This window comes from Triturus cristatus, chromosome 9, assembly GCF_964204655.1.
Source record: "Triturus cristatus chromosome 9, aTriCri1.1, whole genome shotgun sequence".
Taxonomy (NCBI): domain Eukaryota; kingdom Metazoa; phylum Chordata; class Amphibia; order Caudata; family Salamandridae; genus Triturus; species Triturus cristatus.
Window position 1 is genome coordinate 882,183,186 of NC_140592.1, and position 26,843 is coordinate 882,210,028.

At 46.0% G+C, this 26,843-nt stretch overlaps 1 protein-coding gene across 1 annotated transcript in view; it reads right to left on the bottom strand.

Annotated features, from left to right (window-relative positions):
* LOC146799012 (cholesterol 24-hydroxylase-like) overlaps nucleotides 1–26,843 on the bottom strand; it is a 422,103-nt gene that overhangs the window by 86,585 nt on the left and 308,675 nt on the right. Inside the window, exon 12 of the mRNA XM_085626407.1 lies at nucleotides 6,074–6,184. Within this exon, the coding sequence (XP_085482533.1) occupies nucleotides 6,074–6,184 (111 nt within the window). The remainder of the gene's footprint in view (nucleotides 1–6,073; nucleotides 6,185–26,843) is intronic.

A 26,843-nucleotide genomic window follows, 5' to 3' on the forward strand; every position in this document is an offset into this window, starting at 1 on the left:
GGCTCGTATATGGTGTTAAAATCACCCCCAATATTAATCCTGACTTCGAGTGATGTGCAGTCAACTTGTCTTCTAGAAATGAGATAGTTTGAGATCTTAGGCCTCCCAATACCCCTCTAGCATAAACAATAAAAATGTCTATATATCGTGAGTCCTCTCCCTAGATAACTCGAATTACAAAGATATCAAAAGAGTCTAGGTGCAACATTTGGATGGAACGGTCAAGGTCCAATCTAACCCCGATCATTAGTCCACCAGCAGGCCTTCTGACAGGACCATAGTAGCGGGGATGGAATAGTTCAAATGGCTCAGTTTTAAAATGGGCTCCACACTCCAAGTTTATTGGAACAGGCATATATTGTGTAACTTGATAAAAGAATTCCAATCAGGGATAGATGGAGCCAGAAATGGCTGATTAACATCAGCCATGCTGGTTCGGTCCATGCCAGGATCCGTAGAGGACAGGGCAGGTTCAATGAAGGGCAGAAGTATAAGTTTATTAATATTGCTAGAATCAGAGGTGAAATGACTTGTAGCAGCATTCAACCTACCATGAGATTGGCTACTCAAATGGGATTTACTGCCTTCATCAGAAGGGATAATTGATGTTTGTTAATCTAGTATTCTAGTGAGGGAGTCAATTTGAGATGGAGTGATGTAGGGTTTAACTTGAACAGGCTAAATATTATTTTTAAAATAGGCTGACATCACATAGTGGGATGTGTTTCTCCTGCCTTGTGCTGTATGTATGCCATCAGTTGCATTACACCCAATTTTGCACAGGTGCAGAAACCGTTTGTGCCATGTTTGCTACTTGCTTATCAGAGAATAGAGCCAAAAAGATTTATTCCAAACTAAATCACTGCACTAGTGCACGCCGCTATTTGACACATTTTGGTGTGTATACATAATAAAGACTGGAGCAAATGCAGCAGTCTATCAATTTCCTTAATTTTTCCTTGTACAAAATAACTTCATGAAATATGAATTGGAGCAAAATCTATTTTCTGAATCACCAATTAAGATTATATATTGTGTGTGTGTGGTTTTAAAAGTTGACTTAATATGATTTAAAATTATTTCCCATTGGCTGCTATTTTAAGTACTTTTACATGCCTCCATTATTTTTGATGGGAGTGAGTTGGTGTACCTGTAAGTGATCATGTGGGTTGGTGTACATTTACTTATTTTTCCTCCTTTAGTTCTGTAGTAATTTTAGAAGAGTAGCTTGTCAGTAGTTATGGGCTTACTTTGTTGGAGGGTATTTTTGGTAGCTTTTTCTTCCCTAAACCCCTCCTTACTTTTCCCTAAAACTCTACCCTTTTGTAGTAGATACTCTCCATTTTCCCATCACTCCCACTGGTCCCTTCTACATTTATTTCCACCAACCCTCTGGACCTTCCCACAATTACTACTAAGTAGTAAATTTAACTTGGTGGAGATCTTTCCATAGAAAGATAGGAGAGGTGGAGATCTCCTTCCACATGTCTGCAAATTGCATTTTGTAGTAAGTACTACTACTGTAGTTTACTTTCCATACTACAAAATTCAGTTTGTTAATCAGGTGCTTCCAATGTTATTCCAGAAAGACCTTGTTGAGTTGTTAGACTATTTGTGAACTTTGGGGAGTCAATTTTGAATTTGGGGACAAACTGCAGGAAGAAAGTAGATATCCAGGTTTAGAGAAAGGAGAAGGTGGCATCGAGCCACTGACTTGCTCTGGACAATGACATTTTAGATAAACTTGACTATGGGAGTGAGTTTTCCGCTGGTGAGAGACTCTGGAGGAAGAGAGGGTATCATTCTTGTAGGCAATGATGAAAGGTAATTAAGGCCCATGAGCTTCATAGGTTGGAATGAGGAACAAAGGGAATTTCTCTGGTCCTGAAGTGCATTCCTAAATGGATTGTCAAAATCAAAAACATCTTCAAGCCTGCGGCTGTCTAATATATTTGCTTATGAGAAAGCAGTTAACAAATGTGTGCACTGTTTTTTTAGACAGTGCTGCAACCATTGCATTGTTTGCCTGGCAGACTGACGTTTGATTTGTTGAGAGTTATTTCTTTCATTTAACTACAACACATGCTTTCATGGTGGCAAGATCGGTCACTAAATGACACTTTTGCACAATATCTCATGTTTGTGGGTATCTAATTATTTTTCAACTCCTGGGTGTACAGCATTGATATTATGGTTTTAATATAAGTGAAGCATATAGTTCAAAGTTATGTTTGGTTACGGTATAGGATTAAGGTTTTGGGTCTGGGGTTAGAAGGACTTTACTAGAAGAAAGGTCTTCGTGACCAGCATCTAGTTAAAGTTTATACTCTGGATGAGATTTACCTCCGACATTTGGTTGGAGGCTTTCTAACCCCATCGTTGGTTTCAATTATGACCGGCTGATTAAGTATCAGCTGGTTGGAATCAAAACCTGCCGGTCATTCTGGCAGGCTTCAGACGGACTCAAGGAGCCATTCAGCCAGTCAGAACCGGCTGCATGGTTTCCGGCATGGTTTCCATGCCGGCCTGTCCGAAATCGAAACTATGTCGGAAAAGTATGTTTGGAGGGCCCCAGCAGGACCCCCTTGTGTTCGAGGCCTCTGGTTGGGGGGCGAATGGGCACCTATGACGCCCTCTGTTGATACCTTGAGGTGCCTGCCATGGGGTGCAGGGAGGAACAACACCTCCCATTTACCTATGGAGCACATATTACAGCCGGTTTACAGCCGCAATGCATGCACCCATAGGGAATTGTTGGAATGCGACAGAACAGTGTTCGATCACATCCTAATGAGGAGGGCCGGACTGCTGACCGACGGTTGGTCGGTCCCATTTACGAGACGATATCAGGCGGACACAAGTCCGCTCGACATCGTAATCGGCCCTTTAGTATTTTGGAGAGGGTTGTTGAATGAGGGAACAGTGAGGGATATTCTTTGGGGATGGGTGAAATACATAGATTCTGTAAATGTATGAATTTGCAGTCTAACAATGTAAGCAACTGCCCTACTTGAGGAATATTGGATAATTCATCGTTCAAATGAGGAGGTCACAACTTTGAACAAGCAGAACGTTAAAGTACTTGGTCAGGGTAAGGAAGAAAATTACCTCTACACAAAATACAAATCAGAAAGTCTCGAAATGTATTGTTCAAGGCAACTGTTGAATACACCTTTTAAACAAAGGGTGAATTAATGTGTTATTGTAAGCCCATATGTCTTGCAGTTACAGCAGACATCTAAGGGGTCGGTTGCTAAAGTGAGCCTATGTTAGAGGGCTTTTAACTAACAGACACATTTATCCATTCCAGGATACATCTGTGCATACAAAAAATCCATCAGGAAACAACTACCGTTTTCCAAGTCAGACCAGTTTCTGACAAATATGCGAACTGTGTCATGATAAGGGAGATTCCATCAAGTAGAAACTGATCTAAAAAATTAAGGAAGCTATGATGTGTTGCTGGGATCCTTGTCTGATTATAACTGATGACCATAAAGCAACTCATCACAATGCCCACCCACTCCGCCGGCCACACACTCGACCCAGTCTTCTCCTCAAGCCCGCACGTCTCCGTCAGCCACACCACCGAACTCCTCTGGACCGACCACCGCTGCATCCACTTCACCTTCCAGAAACCCACCACACACCACCGCACCCAACAGATCCCCCGCCGCTGCTGGAGCAAAATCACCGAAGACCAACTACATTCAAACCTCGCTCTCAGCCCACCCACCGAACCCTCCAACACCGACGACGCTGCCCACAGCCTCAGAAGCTGGATCGAAGACTGTGCCAACACCCTCACCCCGCTGAAGAACCCCCCCCACAGAGACACCAGCAAGAGGGCCAGCTGGTTCACCCCAGAACTCCAGGTCTCCTAGGAAGCCTGCCGGAAACTAGAGAAGAAATGGCACAGCGAACAAACTTCAGACAACCTCGCAGCACACAAGGACACTAGCCGCAACCACCACCACCTCATCAGGGCCGCCAAAAGAACCTCGTTTAAAGACCGCCTCGACAACAACGCACACAATAGCCAGGAGCTCTTCAACATCATGAAGGAACTCTCCAACCCCAGCTCCAACACCAACTACATCCCGCCGTCACAAGCCCTGTGCGACTCCCTCACCACCTTCTTCCACCGCAAGATAGCAGACATCCACGACAGCTTCAACACCCAGACAGACCCAACAGACAGCAAAACAACAGCCCCTCCGCACACCATTGACCACGACCCCCTGCCAGCCTGGGCCAGCGTGAGCATCGATGACACCATCAAGACCATGAGCTTAATTCACTCCGGCTCTCCGTCAGATGCCTTCCCGCACCACATCTTCAACAAAGCAAGCAGCTCCATCGCACCCCACCTACGCAACGTCATCAATCTCTCCCTCGCCTTGAGACCGCGTCCTTCCCAGAGAGCTGGAAACACGCCGAGATCAACGCCCTACTGAAAAAACCCAAGGCTGACCCAAGAGACCTCAAGAACTTCCGTCCCATCTCTCTGCTCCCCTTCCCGGCCAAGGTCATCGTCAACGGACAGCTAACCCGATACCTCGAAGAAAACAGAATCCTGGACCCTTCCCAGTCATGGTTCCGCAGCAACCACAGCACCAAGACCGCCCACATCGCTGCCACCGACGACATCAGGACCCTGATGAACAACGGCGAGACCGCAGCACTCATCCTCCTAGACCTCTCTGCCGCCTTCGACACCGTCTGCCACCGCACACTACGCGCACGCCTCCACGCAACAGAGATCCAAGACAAGGCTCTGGAATGGACCACCTCCTTCCTCTCCGGCAGAACCCAGAACGTCCGCCTCCCCCCATTCCGGTCCGAAGCCTCCGAGATCATCTGCGGCGTACCCCAGGGATCCTCCCTCAGCCAGACTCTGTTCAATATTTACATGGCCGAGCTCACACACGTCGCCCGACAACACGACCTCAACATAATATCCTATGCCGACGACACTCAACTGATCCTCTCCCTCACCAAGGACCCCATCACCGCCAAAGCCAACCTCCATGAAGGAATGAATGCCGTCGTAGACTGGATGAAGACCAGCCGTCTGAAACTGAACTCGGACAAGACGGAGGTCCTCATCCTCGGCTCCAACCCTTCAGCCTGGGATGACTCCTGGTGGCCAACTGCACTGGGAGCAGCCCCGACACACACCGACCACGCACGCAACCTAGGAATCATCCTTGAATCAACGCTCTCAATGACCAAGCAGGTCAACGCCTTCTCCTCCTCCTGCTTCAACACCCTCCGCATGCTCCGCAAGATCTACAGATGGATCCCGACAGATACAAGAAAGACAGTCACTCAGGCCCTAGTCAGCAGCCGACTCGACTATGGAAATGCCCTCTACGCGGGAGCCCCGACCAAGCTCATCAAACAACTACAACGCATCCAAAACACCTCGGCACGACTGATCCTCGACGTACCACGCCACGGCCACATCACCCCCCACCTGAGGGACCTGCACTGGCTCCCCGTCAGCAAGAGGATATCCTTCAAGCTCTTCATCCACGCACACAAGGCACTCCACAAGACCAGCCCAGCCTAACTCAACAGACGGCTCTCCTTCTACATCCCCAACCGCCAGCTACGCTCCACCGACCTCTCACTTGCCACAGTCCCGCGCATCTGAAGAACAACCACTGGCGGAAGATCCTTCTCCCACCTCGCCGCCAAGACATGGAACACCCTCCCACTGAGCCTATGAAAGACCCAAGACCTGCTGACCCTTCCGGAGGATGCTCAAGACCTGGCTGTTCGATCAGTAGCGCCCCCCCCCTGCGCCTTGAGACCCTCACGGGTATGTAGTGCGCTTTACAAATGACTGATTCATTGATTGAATGTTTAAAAGGAACACAACAAAAGATTTAAGAAATGTATTGTCCATCGATAACACCATTTACTATACATTTTTTAAATTAGGAGCTTAAAATTGTGTAAGCAGAGGGCCTGAAAATCTTTAAAGGGTAAACATTTAACATTCTGAAATTCATAAAGATGTCACAGTTTAGTGCTCTTGTTGTGAAGCCAGAGTGATGGCACTTACAATGATTGGAACATCAGCAGGAATTCTGATTCCTTCAATGATTAGTTCTTCTTCTAACCGGCGTGAAGTGCCAGGAGCTGTAGGGTATAACCTCAGCACTTCTTTGAGAGTCTGGAATGGTAGAACAAAGCTATATTACGATACTATAAGGCATATAATGCAACAAAATGCATCATATATACATTGTAGCATCTTAAAATGAAGCTCAACTCACTAAAGATGATATCTGCTGAGTTCTTTATTACAGCCCCCCGCACACAGGAACAACACCTCCAACGCTGACAGTCTCCATAGCAGAACTGTCCTAAGATAGAATTTACACACACAATACATTCTACAATCTAGAACAATATGACATCTCTTAAAGCCACATACTACACAATCCCCCTTCTTTAAAGAAAAACAAACAAAAAAAAACAACAAAAACAACAAAAAAAAAAATATATCATCAACTACAATCAAAAATTTCTAGCGATTTTGGTTTTTTAACAATTCTACCACTAGAAGTTTTTACAATGTTTTCATCACAAGATAATTGTGGTATAATAGAATCTTGAACATCATGAACTGGTCACCCAAGGAAGAATTCACATCTGATGAAACCTCAGGTAAAGAGACACTATTTGGAGAAACAATACAATCTTGTGAAACTTCAAGATTAACATCAGAAGAAATTCTTTGATTTACACTTTCATCATTTGAATTGGAATTATCAATATGTCGTGAAAAATCACATGTATCTAACCACCAACATTTTTTGCATTTGTTACACTCTTCTGATTCAGAGTTATATGAAACTGGTGCCAGACGACTACAATGCCAAACCTCACCATTTTGAAGTAAAGCAGTGTTGTTCATAACCTTGACCACCAGTTTAGGTTCACTAAACTTGCTTTCAGTCTTTGAAACTCTCCTAGCATTTTTTACTCTAACCCATTGACCACTATGTAAGTTAACCTGTTTAGTGCCATGTTTTAAATCATAGTAGGATTTGTTTTTCATCTGAGATTCTTTAATATTCTCTCTCACAATAGGTATGTCACAAGAAACCATTCCACTTATATTTAACCAACCTGGATTGATTTTTGAATGAGGAATCCTACCTCTCATTAAAGAAAAAGGACTTTTACTGGTAGTGCCATGGATAGTACTTCTATAAGCCCAAATACGTATTTTCAATTCTTCTTCCCAAGATAGATTACCTTTGTTAGCAAGTTGGATAACTCCTTTAATACTGCGGTTGGCTCTCTCAACAATACCTTTGCCACTTGGATGATATAATGCCGTGAATCTCTGTTGAATCCCAGAAGCACTTAAATAATTTGTCATCTGAAAGGATTTAAACTGTACTCGATTATCAGATAGTATGAATTTAGGGAAGCCTTCCCATAAGAAGATATCATCTAAAAATGTTATCACCGTTTTGGTATTTATGGTATCTACAACACACATTTCTAACCATCTTGAAAAAGTATCTACAAGTACCAAAATGTATTTCTGCGAATTATCTTGCCAACAAATTGGTCCCATACAGTCAATGGCTACAACCTCCCAGGGAAAATTAGGGCAACTAGGAGAAGCTAAAGGCGGATTGAATGTTTTAAGCGTTTTATCCGAAATCTCGCACTTTACACATGATCTCACACATCTTTCAACATCTAAATCAATCCTAGGCCACCAATATAATTCTTTTAGGCGCAGTTTGGTGCGTGTAATTCCTGAATGCCCTTCATGACTTAAATTAACTATTTTATTCCTTAAGTTTTTTGGTGGTACAATTTTATCACCACGTAAAACAAACATATCTGAAAGACTTAGTTCATTCCGGACTTCCCAAAAACCTTGCAACTCATCATTCACAAATTTCTTATCAATTCCATTCCACCCCTTCATGATTAATTGTTTGAGGACAAGTAGAGTTCTCTGCTTCGAGCCATTCTTCTTTGCTAAAACTGCATTGAGTCCTATTTGATGATATGTGAGCTACTGAGAAATCGTTCCAAGAGTTCATGTCGAGCTCAACCAATGGTAAAGACATACGGCTCAGAAAATCTGCGGTAAAGTTTTTAACACCAGGCATATATTGAACTTCATACACAAAATTTTGTAGCCTTATGGATAACCTAGCTATTCTGGCTGTGGCATTGGTCAAACCATCAGTGGTCAGTAATTTAGTCAATGGTTTATGGTCGCACCGTAAGATAAATTTCCTTCCCCAAAGAAATTTCCTAAAATGTTCTAGAGCCCATACACAAGCTAGGGTCTCCCTTTCTACAACCGAATAACGTTCCTCAGTAGGGGTGAGAGAACGTGATGCGAAAGCAATAATAATTTCTTTGTTGTTCTCATCTAATTGTGTAAGTACACTACCTAACCCTTTGCTACTAGCATCAGTGGTGACAATTGTTTGTGCGCAAGGATCAAAACCTTGAAGACTAGGTGCCTGCGCTATGGCCTTTTTTAATTCTTCAAAAGATTTTTGGCAAGAATTACACCAATTAAACTGTGCCTTGTTTTTAAGTAGGGATCTCATTACACAAGTTTTCTCTGAGAACTTGTCCACAAATTTAGTGTAAAACTCTGCAAGTCCTATAAAGATCTAAGATCCTCTTTCGATTTGGGTGGAGGAGCATCTTTAATGGCACATACTAAGATGGTTTGGGGCCTAATACCTAAGGCACTGACTTCATGACCCAGATAAGTTACGTTATTTTCTGCAAATTTACATTTTGAAAGTTCAGCTGTAACTCCTTTGTTTTGTAAGATGTTCATAACTCTTCTTAAACGTTCATCATTAACTTTTTTGTTAGGACCCATTATAAGAATATCGTCCTGGAAGAATATTATACCTTGCATATCACCAAAAAGTTCATACATCAGCCTTTGGAAAACCGCAGCCGCGGACGCTAACCCAAATGGCATGCGACGAAATTGGTAACAACCAAAAGGAGTACAGAAAGCTGTAAGGTGTTTACTCAAAGGATGTAACGAAATTTGGTGATATGCACACGATAAATCAATTGTCAAGAACCATTTTGCACCTTTGGTAATGAAAGCATTTCATCGATTCTCGGGAGAGGAAACTGATCAATAATTATATTCTCGTTCAAATACCTTAAGTCTATGCACATGCGAATTTTCCCATTAGCACGTCTGGCAATACCAATCGGGGAAATCCAATCAGATGCTTCAATTGGTTCAATAATATCTGCATCTAACAATTTTTTAAGTTCTGCTTTTACCTCATCTCGAACAATTAGTGGAATATGACGTACTTTATGAATTTTAGGAACTGCATTGGGTTTGACCAGAATTTTATGCGTTAAACCCTCCAGATTTCCAATGTTGCCACTAAAAACTTTTGGAAATTCTTCCAAAACCCATTTCTTTGTGTTTTCTGCCTCACACATGACTAGCACTTGTTCAGGGCTATTGGGATTCAAAATAATATCAAGAGAACGTTGGTCTTTCCAACCTAAAACTGAAGGTCCATCTTGGGCTACATACAATTTACACAATGCTCTTCTACCCTTGAACTCGAATATTAAAGATCTAAAACCAAGCATATCAATTTTTTGCCCAGTGAAGCTTTCTGGATTCACATCAGTGGTTTGCAATTGTGGGCCAATAGTGTTAACAAATGTATTATCCCATACTGATTTAGCAATGATGGTGAATGGAGATCCAGAGTCTGCTGCAACCTGTAAAACTATACCACCAAACGAAATCATACATAAGGGCTTGTTGCTATCATTGCTTGTAATATTGACCACCACATGCTTTGTTACACCACTGGAAATACTTGAGTTCTCTGGGGACTCTTCATCTTCATTGTTATCTGATAAATCAGAATTGCTGTTTGTGATACAAGTTACATGTGATTTTTTATAACGTTTCCGCCTACAAACTTTTGAAAAATGTCCAATAATTCCGCAAACTGAATATTTCGTAGATGTGGCAGGACATTTTTCAAATCTTGCTGTATGAGAAGTACTTCCACATCTGTAACATACAAAGCCAGACTGAGAAGGATTTTCTTCTTTTTTAGTGTTAGTGATTTGATGTGGTTTCCAATTGTTGCTTTGATAAGATCTAGGTTGTTTGTACATAAGACCTTTGTCTTTCCTTATATCTGTAATCTTATTGACAGTGACTGCTTCACTCGAATGGGAAACAGCTTTAGCACATCTTTCTGATAATTCTGCTTTTTTTACTAATGTAATAATATCTTTAAGGCTAGCATCACCTTCGATCCAAAGTTTGTCTTGAATACTCTTATTTTTGGTGCACATAACTATTTGGTCTCTTATCATGTCGTCATGCAAAGAACCAAATTTGCACTTTATGGCAAGATTTTTTAAGGCAGAAACATAATCCTCAATCGATTTGTTAGTCTCTTGTTTTCGTTTATAAAACGTGCGCCTAGATACTGCTGCACAAACAATAGGTGAATAATGGTCATCTAGGTCAGCAATGGCACATTTGAAGACATCAACATCAACACTTCTTTCATTTTTTTGCATTTGATTATACACTCTGAGACCTTCAGGTCCTAAACAATGCATTAAAATTCTTTTTTCCTTTCAGGAGACATGACACTACCATTATCCTCCAAGGTAGCAATATATTTAATGAAATACTCTTTCCATTCTTGCCATTTGATAATAGGTTCTCCAGGATTGATCAGGAATTCTTTTGGATTACTCAGAGTAATGCTGACATTTGTACTTTGTGTGTTCTTGCTTGCAGTGGAGACCGTACTAGATTCACCATCCATATTCACTTACTTAGAAATGACTGTTTAATATAATAGAAATATAAAAACAAATCTTACTATGAAATTGGGTAAAAGCGGTAGATTGCCTGTTCGTAACCCTTGAAAACTTCTTGTAAACGTTGTTACGATAGAAATGCTTCACTCGTACTGCATTTCTAATGATAGTTGGATAACCAAGATGGCCGCCAGGGTTACGGTGCGTGACCTCGTAGCTTACGTAGGTTGACGTTAACGCGTTGCACTGTCACGAAGCAAGGAACAGAAGCCTCTTTCAAAACAGTATTACGCACTGAAGAATGGAAGCCGCCGTCATCCGCACGAGGTAAACAGCGCTAGTGCATGGAGGCAACTGTCATTGATTCAAATATAAGCAGCGTTAGCGTTGGCAGAGTTAAGTAGATTGTCGAAGTAAAACTTCGGGGACTAAAAGAAAACGCAACTGAACTCACGCAAATGTTGAGTTGTCCGTTGTGATTCTCTTCCACGAAAAAGTCGTCTTTGTCGAATTCAAGACGGACAATACAATCATTTATTTAGTTGGCAGGGGGCTGAGCATCCTTGTCGCCAAATTTATGTAGCATCTTAAAATGAAGCTCAACTCACTAAAGATGATATCTGCTGAGTTCTTTATTACAGCCCCCCGCACACAGGAACAACACCTCCAACGCTGACAGTCTCCATAGCAGAACTGTCCTAAGATAGAATTTACACACACAATACATTCTACAATCTAGAACAATATGACATCTCTTAAAGCTACATACTACACACATCTTTAGGAAATTGTCTCTTTGTTACCGCTGTATGCACATGCATACAAAAGATCGGCATTCCATTTAGTTGCGTTTCCCAGGCTACTTGTAGAGTACTGTGGCTCACTGGTTAGAGGCGGCAGACCCGTAAGCAGAGAATCGGCCAGGGACCAGGGTTCAACTCCCGACGCGGCAGGGTTGTGGACCAGGGTCAAAACGGACTCGATAATTCTCGCCTCGGTACCTACTCTAACCAGGAACACACTCGGCAACTCTGGGCATTAAGCTTGCCTCATCTCTACAACGGCCCCCCACAGACACCGGGGATGCCTGGTTTCACCTTGGAGATACCCAGAAAGGGACCATCTCACAGGGAAAACCAGGACGGGTTCCCCAGCGGTTTTCAGCGCCAGGATACTCCATGGAGTCACAGTGCGCTTTACAAGTACACCTACATTTACATATAATTAACCCTTTTTTCATGTAAATCCCATTTTCTCAGCACATTTCATACTGCAAAGAATGACCAATTACAGACTTCTATGGCACTCTTTGCAATAGGAAAAAAAGGCTCCTCTTCCAGTACTCTGGCAAATAACGTACTCAAGGCACAATGGTGTAAATTCAGAATAGGAAAGGCAATTTGAGGAGTGAAATGAACTCTCTCCCTAATGAAATAAACAAAAAATGTGAGGGTGGATTTGTTGAATTAATCTCAGCCCCTGGTATATTCTCTTGGAAACACTGCAGTGCATAATTGTTTTGCCCAGTGTCCCTCCTCAGACAGGAACCAGCTATATGCAAATCAGCATTGATCGTCATCCAATAAGAATAGTACACCCCAATCTGTCAGACCAGGTCCCCTATAAACGGGAACACAGGCAACAGCAGATTGGTTCCAGCCTATTTCGACCTCATCAGTACAGCGTAGCATGAGTCTCATACCATAGTGAGTATGGCACCCACATCTGGGCATAACTGACGCCCTTAAGGTATCTCACGGAGGAAAACCAAAAAGTGCTAAATGGATTGCTTGAATTAATTATTTATATATTAAATGTTGAAAACCTGCTACAGTCTGTGAATGCTGAGATATTAGGAAGCTTTCATAGGAGAAAAATGATTTGCCCCTACCACATGATTGAATTAAATGTGAAATTTGGGATCACTGAAGTTGCTTGGTTCCATAGTTTTAATTTTAACCATTGCAACACATTTCCTTTTGTTTCCTATTCTACCAATCTCTCTCTAGCCCAAACTCTTCTCTCCCTCTAGCCTCACTTATCTTTTCAATCTCTCGCCTCCTCCTCAGCTCTCATCTTCCTCGATACATCTCAATCAAAAACACCTCTGCTGTCTCTAAAGCCATAAGAAAAATCAAAAGACAATTGATATAGAAAGAGTTGGTGCTCCAGGAAGGGATGAGCATGCTACAGGAAAAGCAATCAACACTAACCAGTTTCAATAGCCATTAAAATTATCGTTAAGCACTGTATTATCCTGAAGAGAGCCATGCATATACTTTGGTGGGAGAGCATCTTGTGGCACATCAGCGAATTTTAACATGTGGAGCTCCTCTGGCCCTGTCCATTCTTGCATATATTTGACCACTTCACTAAGGGCTGCAGGCTGCTCCCAATGAATGGCCACTCTTCTTTAGCCACTTAGGTGCTATGGTCGTACTGGCGACGTCCATAGCACCTGAACACTGGTGCTATGGAAGACTCCAGTATGTCCTAGCACTTGCGGCAAGAAATCTCTCTGGTGTGAGCACCAGAAGGATTTCCTTTCATTCCTTTTAGCCTCGGGACCTGGGGGAGAGCTTCCCGAGCAACTGAGGCTGTTTTTTGGTTGAAATGATGATCATGGCAAGCGGACGTCATTTCAGAGAAAATTAACTGCATCGGTGCTCGGGGGAACATCTCAGCCCCCGAGCACCAATTCAGAAGGGAGAGGTGTCATTGGAAGGGGGGGAATCTCCTCTTTTTAATAGTACCATTCTCTAGTGGATCCTTGCTTTGGGATCGCAGCAGGAGGGCGATCCCCAAGTAGGGATCAACCCACTAGAAACCAGGGACTAGTTTTTTGAAGGGGGAGCTGTTCCCTCGCAATGGACTAGGGCTCCCTCAAGCCCAAAAGTATTTTTGCCCACAGCCTCTTTGGAGCAACAAGCCCACTAGACACCAGTGATGTTTTATATGTCCACAAATGGGTGGGGCGTCCCTGCTAGGCATCGGGCCTAGCCGCCACCCACCTCAAATAACCCCTAACAGCCTTTCTGCCCCAGCAGGAGCGGATAGGAGGTGTTTACCTCCCACCTGCCCCCTGGCAGGCGGCAGAATGCCCACTCTAGAACTCCAGGGAGTAGATTTGAAGGGGAGCGGCCCCTTCGCAAAGGCCTAGTACTCCCCCCACCCATCCCCCCCCAGAGCAGCTTGGAGTTTGTTCTCTCCAATCTGCCACCAGGGCGGTAGAAAACCAACTAGACATCAGATTTATTTTTGTGCAGCAATTGGTGTGGGGGGCCAACCCCGGCATCCAGCCTAGCCCCACCCCTCAAATGACCACAACAGTCTTTCTGTCTCCCCCCCCCCGGGGGGGCTGATAAGGGCTCCTTATCCCAAATCTGCCACCATGGGCGGCCAAAAGCACACTAGACACCAGGGAGTTTTTTTTATTGCTACAAGGTGCCACTTATTGGGCTTAGTATACACCTCCAATATGATCCTAACAGTCTTTCTACTCTCGGGCGGGAGAGGGGTTGGCAGATAAGAGGTCTTTAACACCAATCTGCCCTGCTTTGGTGGTAGAAAGCCCAATAGACAACAGATACTCTAACCCCTTTTTCTAAGGAAAAAAGTGGTTAGAGTATATTCACCTACAACCTGCCCCAGGGGGTCAGAAAGCCTGCTGTGCCCATTATGGACTTGGGGTAAGGCACAATGCATGGGTGAGCTGGCCCACTCCGTTTTCTTTTATAAGAAGATTTTTCCCCCAGGGTCTATTGGCCTTACTGCCCCACAGAAGATGATTTTGGGTAAAAACCCTCAATCTAGCCCAGGGGGCAGAAAGACTGATGCACCTGTTCTGGGATGGAATTACGGCAAAAGCCTGGGTGAGCTGCTCCCAACCCCACTTTTTATTTTTGAGAATATTTTTCTCTTGGTATCTAGTCGCCTTTCTATCCCCCCCAAAGGGCAGATTTTGGGTTAACACCCTCAATCCAGCCCAAGGTGAACATTATGACTGATGCGCCTATTCTGGGATGGAGAAAAACCAAAGAGGATGATGGACTGAGTGTGGAACAATGCAAGCACTCACCCCCAGTCAACTGATCTGGGTTTAATCCATCATCATTCTTTAGCTCACTCCGCCATCCCAGTTCAGATATGGCCATATGCAAATCAGTCTGACCCTGTGCCTCATGGGAACAGTCCAGCCCGAACTGCCAAGCCATGTCTTCCCTGGATGGGAAACAAGCATCGTGGGACCGGTTTCGGGTTCATAACCCTCATCAGCCAGGCTATCTTGAATCCAGTGGCAAAGTGAGCAAGGGACCCACGTCTGGGCATACCCTGCCAACTTAGGGCGAGCAAAGCAATGGTGAGCAAAAAAACGATGGATTTAGGCCCAGATCTCTGTACTGGGGTGAATGTATGACATTGTTCTGCATTCTGTCCATCAACTGTTGTTATTGCATTTGTCACCCCGAGGTGGACGGGTATGCCCAGACGTGGGTCCCGTGCTCTCCATGCCTCTGGAATCAAGCTATCCTGGCTGAAGAGGGGTGAACCCCGAAACCGGTCCTAGGATGCTTGTTTCCAGTCCAGCGAGGACCTGGCTTGGCAGTTCGGGCTGGACTGTTCCCATGAGGCACAGGGTCAAGACTGATTTGCGTATGGCTGGGTTCAAACTGGAATGGCTTCATGAGCTAAAGAATGATGATGGATTAAACCCAGATCAGTTGACTGGGTGTGAGTGCTTGCAATGTTCAACACTCCGTCCATCATCCCCTTTGGTTTTGCATACTTAAAAACAAGCGGGAAAACCCAAGGACAGTCACTGCAAACTCCTGGGCCCTAACGGTACAAGTAAGATAAGTGGGAAAAGCAATAAATATTCAGGAAGAGACTACAAAGGTAAACAGCTGCAGAAGACACAATCTGCCCTAAAGGTAACCCCCTTTCCTCAGGTCCTTCTTTAAAGTAGAGATGTTACATGGCATGATGAAGGGCAATGTGGCAGAAGCAGGGAGTGGTCGAGGCTTGGATTCCCCGGAAGAAGGATTAAGGACCGGGGGCTGAATGTCCCTCGGCCTGATTCCATACAAATGGTTACGGATCAAGTACTGACTCTGGGGTGGCCGCCATCAACAGGTTTGGACCCGAAAGAGTGGGGAGTTGACAGATCAACCCCTGCTTCAAGACCAGTGTCAAGAGGGGTATGAGGAAGTTCCGGCAATGCATGCTGACAGTGGGGAGACCAGCATACACAAAATGATACTGGTTTTATCGGCAGAGATGAGGAAAGGGTTTGAGGTCTCAGAATCTAAACAAAAAGAGATTCAATGTACATGCGTGTAACTTTGAGAAGAAGTTGGATTGCTTAACAGCCCGTATGGAGGTTCTGGAAAATGCTGATGAGTGTTACAGTGGAGGCTAATGCAGCAGAAATTGAGTGTTTGCGGCAAAAGAGTAAGGAGTTTCTGAACAGAATGAAGAGATTGGAGAATAATGCCGGAAGAAATAACTTGCGATTTTTGAGTGTTCCAGAGGGGGTGAAGGGTGATGATCTCAAACCTCTTGTGATTAATTTAGTGAAGGAGGCGGTATTACCAGCTGATTCCCAGATACATGTGGTGCAGGAAATCCAGAGGGTGGATAGGGACCAGTTTAGATTAGCACCTGGGTACAAGAAACCTAGAAAGATTCTTGTGAATTTTTGGTAATACATTGTAAAAGAACAGATTTTAAGGTTTGCACTCAAAGCAGAGTCCCTCCAGGCCAAGAGCGTCACCTTCCAGATAACCTCTGACATTTCACGAGTAACAGAAGATAGACAGTGGGAGCATAGATGAGCTGAACGATCTAGGGGTCAAAGCTCAGGTCAAATTCTCTGCTCTGCTTAAAGCTATATATGATAACCAGATACACAGCTTCAGGAAAAAGGAGGAAGTGGATCAGTTTATTCTGCGAATTAAGATGAATAAGCATAAATGAGTCTGGTTAATGCAGTGTAAGAAAGGACAATTTTTAAAATAATCAGGTTGAAGGTTCAGTTATCTTTGCATGCTAACACGACATAAGATTAATGTCGTAGAAGATGGAGAGGAGGGTTCCCTGTGTGTGTGTGTGAGGGGGGTACATGGTGTGGAGTATACGGATAAATCTAAAATAAAAAGATTCTCAATCAAACACAGAAAATTGGTCATTATAAAGGGATGTTGTTTTTAGGGGTTGCTCGGGTGTAGGTGTGGGCGTTTTGGATGAGTAGACTAGATAAGAAGGGGGGAGGGATCAGCCACTGGCAATCCTATTATGAAATGTAAATGGTTTGAGAATGAAAAGAAAGCAAGACCTAGTGATTCAGTAGTTGAGGGATCACAAGGTGAAGATTATGATTTTACAAGAAACTCATCTTAAAAGTTCAGAATGCTTGGCTCTCTTTAATAAACAAAAATGGATGGCTCAGACTTTATGCACTACACAGATGGTATGTACAAAGGGAGTGGAAATATTAGTTAGGAATAAGTGGGTGGAAGTGTTGGATTCAAGGGAAGATGTAGGGGCAGGTGGGAAATAGTGAAGCTGAGAATAGGAACTAAGGACATGGTTTGTGTTTGTTTCTACTGTCCCAATACTGATGATTCTGGCCCAGTGAAGGAGGTCTTTTCTCATCTCTTGGACTTCAAAAAAACAATTATAATGGGAGGGGATTTAAACATTCTATTAGACAACACTCTTGATAGATCAACAACATGCAAGTGGGCACATCACTCCAAATCCTTATAGTACCTATCCTTCTTAATAGGAGAGCTTGGGCTTAGTGGTTAAGGGCTGGAAATAAAAGAGGTTAAACACACCATTGTAAAAAGCATGGACGCTCCTCCCGCCTAGACTAATTTCTTGTTGAATGTGGCGTGTAGATCACCAACATATACACATTTCCTACCATGCAGTGGTTTATTTGAGGTTAGATATCAACCTTTCGAGCGGAGAGTCAAGACGGACCTTAGATAGAAGAGGATAAATGAAGAGGGAGCTCTCCTAGAACTGAGAGATAATGTTGATGCTTTTTTTAATCTAAAACTCAGTTCAACTGAATTAGATATATTTTGGGATACCTTCAAAGCATTCTTTGGAAAGAAAGTGGTGGGTATAGTTTCTCATTTTACTAATAGGAGAAAATTAGGAGAGTATTATAGTCATCCAATAGAAATAAGCCAACGAAAATCTGGATGAAGCCACAAGGATGCTGATGCTATGGGATCTTCAAGGTGCAAAAGATAGGTTAAAGGGGCACTTAGAAAACATGAGGACAAAGAAACGGGAGGCTAGTAAACTTTCCCATTATGAGTATGGGGAGAATTGTGAAAAGCTGTTAGCTTGGAAGACTAGGGTAGACCAGAATAGGAACTACATAAAAGAGACCAAGGACAATAGTATGCATGCATCATCCAGTTCCAAATATGAGATGGGGATGGTCTTTTTGAGCCGTATTTTAGTAATTTAAATGGTGAACACCGTTTGCTGAATATCCCAGAGTTGAGGGTGTGGTTAAATGGGAAACATCTGCTGAATCTGAGTCAAAAACAGTAAAATTAACTGGGAGGAGAGATCAAAGACTAAGAGATACATCATTTACAAAAGAAGTGGAAAATCCCCCAGCCCAGATGGTACCCCTATAGAGATAAATGTGAAGCTTGTTGGAAGATTAGCACCAGTGCTGAGGGTGTTTTTCAGTTGGATACAGTTACCGGCCTCTGTCAGGAAGCCTATCCAGGTGCGAATCTTATCAACCAATATCACTGTTAAATTGTGATTACAAGATATTTACTGCTATTTTGGCAAAGAGGTTAGCTCGGCAAATAAAATCACTTGTCCATGAAGATCAGAAAGGCTTCACCCCCAGTAGAAATTGATATGAGATGACACATAATAGGATATATTGATTTAGCCACTACTCATTCCATTCCCTTAGTATTGGTACTAATAGATGCAGCTAAAACCTTGGATCAGGCTCTATCTGAAAGAATTAAGTCACCTAGGACTGGGTAAAACATTTTGCAACATTACTGTTGCAAAGTCATCCTGTGCCCTGGGCACCCCCATTTTTCTGACTGGTACTGGTGGTAACTGACTCTGACTGGCCCTGGGCTCTCCCTAACCAGGCCCAGGGCCAATGTTATGCTGAATAAGATACACTTAGAATACAGTGAGAACACCTACATACTCTCGGGTACATTACTGGATAGAGTACCCCTATGATTGGCATGACCTTCCCTATAAGGCCCTGGTACATAATAGGGCAGGGGGATTGAAATGACTTTAGTCCCTAGTATATAATAGGGCATGGACGTTTAGAGGTCAGCAGTACTTTCTGCACTTGCACGTGTGTACTGTTGAAGCCTGAGGTAAGTTTTTTTCCATTTTGGTTCATAGTCCATTTATTTCTACAAAATCCCATAGTCACCAGTGATTCATTGTGGTCAGAATCACTAGTGTTGGGAAAAAAGACGAACCAGAAAAGTCTACACATGTTTCTCCCCCTTTTTTGGCTTACACGCCTGGGCCTTTCTCAAGGTGCAAAAATATCAACATGTACGCATTCGCTGCGCCATAGATGCTTAAATATCCTGCTGTTCAATATTTCAGGAAGGAAGCATGATAGTCGCTAAATCAGGCCTATCACATTTGCAGTCTGTGGCCGCAAATATCTCCAGAGCAATTTGATGCCACTTACTGATTTAATGTTGAGTCTGTCATTTATGGTGGCAGTAGGTGTGGGAATAGTAATGTTATGTTTTTTTTGTTGTTTTTTTTTGATTTTCAAAACCTTTATTGAACCATCAGAGTGTACACTGCTGTTTAGCCAACAACCCGGAGGCAGGCAGCTACTTTTCGTGGCGTCACGCCGACAGTACGGATCAAAGACATACACTGTTAGAGGTATGGGAATGAAACAATATGCAATGCAAAGCAACAGAAACAAAAAACCAAACTTGCCACATAGCAACATGATCGTGCGACATACAACTCCCTAGCCGGTGCCAGACAGAAAATGATAATAGTGCGATCGTCATCTTAACTATATCTAGCTGCGGACCCCATCCGAATCAGCCCAGTCCAGAGGCCCCTAAGACCCACATTCTTTGCGACGGCACCTCGTCAGGACCCTCCCAGAGGGAGATACGGTCCGACAGCGAGGCCGATCGAACGTTACATGCGTCCCCTGCGCGCTCAGCTAGGAGCTCCACATCGCGCCCACTCACAACCATGTCCCCTGACCCATCAGTCACTCACGCCACTCCCCTCCGATTCCGTGTGCTGATGCTCCCGAGCCCAACTCACAAACGGCTCCCAGATGTCCCTGGGTCTGGAGGCAGCAGGCATCAACTCCCAGAACGTGGCCAGTTGCGTGCAACCATATGTGACATCTACCAACCACCCCTTTACTGTGGGCACCCCCCTCCGCCCCCAGTGGACAGCCACCCGCCTCTTGGCAAACAATAAAAGCAGTGCCTGCAGTTTACGCGACTGTGGCGGGGTGTCTCTGACATAACCCAACAGTCCAATCAGGGGGGGGGGGGAACCTCCGCACGACCCACAATCTGGTTTATCAATAGGAAAACCCGGGACCAATAGCCATCCAATTTGGGGCAGGACCACGCGATATGCAGAAAGGAAGCAGCGGCGGAGCCGCACCTCCAACAGTCATCCGTCTCCCTAAGGCCCATCCTTTTCAGGCTTATGGGTGTCCTGTAGAATCTATGGAGAAATTTAAAGTGTATGAGGCGCAAATTGTAATTCGGCGATAGCCCACAGCAGAACTCCCACTGTTCCTCCGACACCTCAGGCTGAAGCTCCCCATTCCACCGCAGCAGAGCGTTCGGTACCACAGCCGGATCCGCGTCCTGCATATGGCGATATATACGGGTGACCAGTTTGCGGGGAGACGGGGAGCCCACCACCGCCTCCAAAGCCTTGAAGATTGGCGGCTCGGCCGGGAACTCCCTCGACAGCGCCCGACACGCCGCACGGAGTTTATGGTACAGGAATGACTCGGAGAAGGGCACCGCCCCCCCGTCCTCCGGCGACTGGGGAGGCATGAACCTGCCATCAGGGAAAAGGTCCGCTAGTGTACGAAGACTCAACCTCTCCGCAAGGCGACCGGCTATCCCATCCGCAGCACAGGGCAACAGCGGGTTGTGCAGCAGAGGGAGCGAGGGGGCGTAGAGCAGCGGAACCTGTGCCCTCCGAAGCAGCTCCTCCCACACCCATCTTAATAGCTCCGCCGTGTCCACGTCCACCCCCGGGCGACGAGCCCTGGCGTAGACCGCGACCCCCAGCGGAAGGGGTGCCACCACATCCCGCTCCACCGCCACGTGGGGCTGAAAGGGAGTGGGGTGGGCCCAGAAATGTAGGAACTGTGCCTGGGCACAAAGAGCATATAGCTTCAGATCGGGGGCCCCCAACCCTCCCCGTCGAAGGGGCAACGTCAACGTTTCCCATGCCACCCTAGCCTGCCCACCAGCCCACACCAGCTCCACCAGGGAGGAGCGTAAAGTAGCAAAAAAGTGGGCTGTAAGTGGCACGGGTATGTTGACGAACAGATAAAGGAACTTGGGCAGCACAATCATTTTTGTTAGCGCAATGCGCCCTGTCAACGACAGTGGCAAAGAAGCCCACATCTTCACCTTGTCTCTGAGCCACATCACCGCTCTGCCAAAGTTGAGATTCCAGATCTCCTGGGTGTTCCTGCTGATCCAAATTCCCAGATATTTGACCTCCTCCGTTTCCCAACGCAGCGGGTATTCAGAGCTGACCACCTCAGTGCCGTCCGTGAGGGGAAAGATCACCGACTTAGCCCAGTTGATGGAAATGCCAGCGAGGCCCTCAAAGCGGACGAATTCCCGCAGGAGGGGATCAAGGTTGTCCGCGGGATTAATAAGATAAAGGGTCACATCGTCCGCATAGAGCGAGATCAAAAGGCTTCTAGAGCTAAACCCTATGCCCCTCGCCGTGTGGTGCTGACGGACCCTAGCCGCCAGCGGTTCCATAGCTATGGCAAATAGCAGCGGGGAGAGAGGGCAGCCCTGCCTAGTTCCCCTTGATATACCGAATGGGCCAGACACCAGGCCATTCACGCGCACCCTGGCGGTGGACAAGGTGTACAGCAGGCGAATTTTCCTAAGTAATAGCGCACTGAACCCCATCCTCTCCAGTATGCGGAATAGGTAGGGCCATTCAAGCGTGTCGAAGACCTTTGTGGCGTCCAAAAACACCACCGCGGCCTTGACCTCAGGATGGAGGTAGTGTAATGTAGCAAATATCGTACGTAAGTTGTGGGAGGTCGCCCTTCCCGGTATAAACCCCGACTGATCCGGTAGGGCAATCATCGGCAGCATTGGCTGCACCCGGTTCGCAAGCAGCTTAGCCAAGATCTTAACGTCTACATTAATCAGAGATAGAGGCCGGTACGAGTTCAGGTCGTCAGCGGGCTTATCCGGCTTCAGCAGTGTGATAATTAGTGCCTCGCGCATGGTATCTGGCAAAACCCCCGTGCCCAAGGCCTCCTCATAGACCGCCAGCAGCCGAGGCGCCAGCTCGTCAACATACGCCTTATAAAAGGCCGTCGTAAGGCCATCTGGTCCAGGCGCCTTATCCGGCGGCAGGCTCCTGATGACCTGCGCCACATCACTAGCGTCTATTGGAAGATCCATATACTCCCTATGCTTATCGTTGAACCACGCCAGTGCGATGGAATCGAGGAAGGACTCGAGCCCTGCCGGACTAGCAGCCTGGGTGGTAGTATATAATGCGGAATAGAACTCAGAGAACGCCCCTAAAATCTCCCCTTTAGTGTGTAATAGGTCACCCTCAGCCGTGCGCAGCTCATGAACATAAGATGCAGGTCGCGTCGGCCTGGTCATCCTAAGCAATAGCTTTCCTGGTCTCCCTCCCTCGCCATATCTGCGAGCCTCCGCGTATTTCCCGAGAAATTTAACCTCCCGCATAGCCTCCTCGTTGTACTCCAACAATTTAGTTTTCAGCAGCCCCGCTACCTCCGGGTCCCCCCTGCAAGCATTGCACTCTCGAGCCATTTTATGTCAGTTTCCAACGTGGCCAGGGCGCCCCTTATTGCCTTCAGTACACCCGCCTGGCGAGCTATACACTGGCCTCGAATGACAACCTTGAAGGCTTCCCATAGAGTCGCCATCGTGCTCACCGACCCCACATTCTGCTCAAAATAGTCAGTAACATCCATACGGATCTCTTCCTTGAAGGCCTCATCTAGCAACGCGTGCGGTGGGAGTCGCCATGAAAACGCCGGGGGGGACTCACCCGGCAGCAGCAGCTTTAACATGCAAGGCGCGTGGTCCGAGAGCGATCGGGACATGTGTTCCACTTGTGACGTCCACAGCGCAACATCCCGCGACACCAGCCAAAAGTCCAATCGGGACCATGCACCACCATGTGCCGATATACAAGTGCCCTCCCGTAACCCCATATGCCGACCACGCCACACATCCACCAGTGCACCATCAACCACAATCTCACGTAACGCCGAGCTCGCCTGCGGATTCAGCGCTCGCGTCTCTGTCATTCATCACAGCATTAAATTCACCGCCCCAGATGACTGTGTCGCAACCAGTGTTCCTCACCTGCCCCCACAGCTTGTGGAAGAAATCAGGAGAGTCCACATTTGGGCCATACACTGCTACCAACGCCACCGGCACACCACATATGGCACCCTGAACCAAAACGTATCTCCCCTCCGGGTCACACACAACAGAACCCTCCCGCCAGTCCAACCCCCGACGGATCAAAATTGACACCCCTCGGGCATAGTTGGAGTAAATAGCAGAATAAACATGGCCCCATCTGGCATGTCGCAGCCGTGGGGCGGGAACGGTATTCAGGTGGGTTTCTTGCAGCATACACACATCCACGCCATGCCGTACCATATATGCATGAACCAACCGTGCCTTTCTATGGTCATTGAGCCCCCGGACATTCCAGGTAATGCAGTTCAAAGTCGTTCCAATTCTGGACATTGCCATCCCGTATCAACCGGATAGTACATATACATGTGGACGAAAGCAACCTGTACAGACCTGACACCATATCTAGAGCAGAAAATCAAGCGTGGCATTGAACATTGAAACAAAGAACCCCGCCACCCACCCCCTACCCACTCCAACCCCCCAACCGGGTTGTGTAATAACCCCCCCTACCCATCCACATAAAACCTGTAAAAGTGCACGGGAACATTCCCAGTGGGGTGTGGCTACGCCGGCTACCCCCCTGTGGTAAACAGGGTGGCCGGAAGAACTGCAGGGGATGCGAACCGCCCAATCCCTGAATACAGCTGATCCATGACCGTGGCAGCGAGCAAACATCAAAGTGCAGGTCACCCCTCTGATACACCCCAGTAAACCGTCAATCCTAACCCTGAGTGTCAGTATGTCCTTACACTAGGATACCTGTATTGGAGCCCACATTTACTCAATATCACTCAGACCCTCAGGTACAGTCACCTCAGCGCCCTTGGGTCGCCGATCCGCTTTCCGACCCACATGTTTTGCGAACTTCAGAGCTTCCTTGGCCTCGACGAAGATGTGGGTGGACCCATCGAAGGACACCTTTAACTTGGCCGGATACAGTAGCGAATAGGGAACCTGCGCCTGCAATAGGAGCCGTTTGGCCGGCAGGAACTCCCGGCGGGCAGCCTGGACGGCCGGGGTAAAGTCCGGGTAGAAGGATAGTGTGTTGCCCTTGTGCGTGATGGTTCCTTTCTCCCGGGCCAGTTTGAGGATCACGTCTCGGTCTTGGTAGTTCAGGAGACGAGCGATTATGGGCCGGGGCGGTGCACCCACTGGGGGCCTCTGACCCAGTGACCTGTGCGCCCTCTGCACCGCAAACACTGTCGAGAGGCCGGGGTCAAACAGTTCGTGAAGGAGGTCGGTTATAAATGCTTCCATTTTCGATATGGCAGTGGTCTCCGGCACCCCCGTAATGCGCAGATTATTGCGCCTCGAGCGCGCCTCTAAGTCCTCGTTCTTTGCGCGAATGACGGTCAGCAGTTTGTCCATGTGTAGGAGTTGGCCCTTTGTCTCCACTTGAAAATCATGGAACTCCGTTTGTCTAGTCTCCAGCGTGTCCAGCCGCGTCTCATGCGACGACACCTGCGTTTTCACTGAGTCTAGCTGGCTCGTGAGATTGTCCAATTTCGAGTCGATATTTCGGAGGCTGGAGCGCATTTCGAGCATCAATGTGCGTAGATCTTCTCCTTGATCTACAGGGGTGGAGTCCTGCCTCACATCATCCTGGGGGACCTGCTCCATCTCAGCCTGCCTGGCTGATCGTTTGTGGTCGAACGTTAATTTCGACTGCCTCGAGTCGTGCTTTCCCATGGCGGAGGAGAATCGCCCAGCGCACACCTCCAACTATCTGTCGCCCCCAGCTGCCGGGTCTTCTCCACGCCGACCACCACCAGATCCACGTTACCGCCAGAAGCAGGGCAACAGGTCCTAATTGCAATAGACGCAGCCAAGGCCTTCGACCAAGTAAATTGGAACTATCTGTGGGCCACTATGGCTGGGTTTGGGTTCCCTTCAATTTTCATAGAGGGAATTAAATCACTCTACCAGGGCCCTAGAGCAAAAGTATTGGTCAACAACGGCTTGTCTGATTGGTTTCAGATATCCCGTGGTACGAGACAGGGTTGCCCCCTGTCCCCTCTTTTGTTTGACATTTATTTTGAGCCTTTTGTTTGTGGTATAAGGGCCGATAATGTAATTCAACCTTTTAAGATAGCAGATTTAGAGCTAAAGGTTGCTCTTTATGCGGACGACCTTCTTTTATATACCTCTAATCATGAGGTAGCCATTCCCAGGTTGTTTTATTTAGCGGAAGAATTTGGAAGGCTCTCGGGATACCAAATAAATAGAGAAAAGACCGAAATAATGGGATGGAATAATATTACACCTATACAAAATGTAAAACATAGAATGAGATATTTGGGAATTAATTTAACCCAATAATTGAAAAATATTTCGAAAATGAGCTGGCAGATAGTAGTAAAAGAAATAACAAAAACATTAACAAGATGGGGTAATCTGCCACTTAACATCTATGGACGTGTTAACCTTATTAAAATGTCCATTCTTCCCAAATTAACTTTTTTGTACAATTCCATCCCCTTATCATTTCCACAAAAAGAGATTAAGTACCTTCAAGGTAAGATCGGTTCTTTTATTTGGGCTTGTAAATCTCCCAGGATAGCCTGGAAAAAGCTAAGAAGAGGGTTAAGGATTGGGGGCTTAGGCTTACCTGACTTATTCACATATTGTCATGCCTTTCACTTTAAAAATTTTAGACTACTGACCAATAAATTGGATTCAACCTCACAGGGCCGCCTATTCCAGGCTTTGCTTCATGATCTACCACAGGGACAGGAGTTTTTTTTGTTTAAATTTGTCGACCAGAAATTTTATAAGAAAGTCCGTTTGAAGATCCTGCAGGCTGCCCTTAGGAACTGGGTATTTGTCCGGAGGGCTCTGGGAATCCCATATTACCATGCTAATGCCCCAGTCTGGGACTCCCCGGGCACCCCGGAGTGCCTTCAGGACCAGTTGTCCCAACCTTTAAAAACAGCCGGCGTGAGGAGATGGGGAGATCTTTGGGGCAACTCGGGCCTTTTGGACTGGGATTCCTTAGTTTCACTCACAAATGGATCTTTGACAAGATTTAAGTTTTATCAACTCTCCGCCTGGTGGTCAAGACAGACGGTACAGCGACCGAGAGACCTTGAGATACTTGAATCTGTCTCCAGGGGAGGAGGGTGGAAACGTGAGGTTTCATTTTGGTATAAGGCTTTACTGGGGGTAACTGAAATGTTAAACAGTGAGTTGGCTAGTCTCTGGGGTAATCCGATATTAGATAGCCCTGAAGTTATAAGCAAGATCTGGACGGACTCTTTTTCTCTGTCTCAGAGTTTAATAAAACCGGCTAGTCTA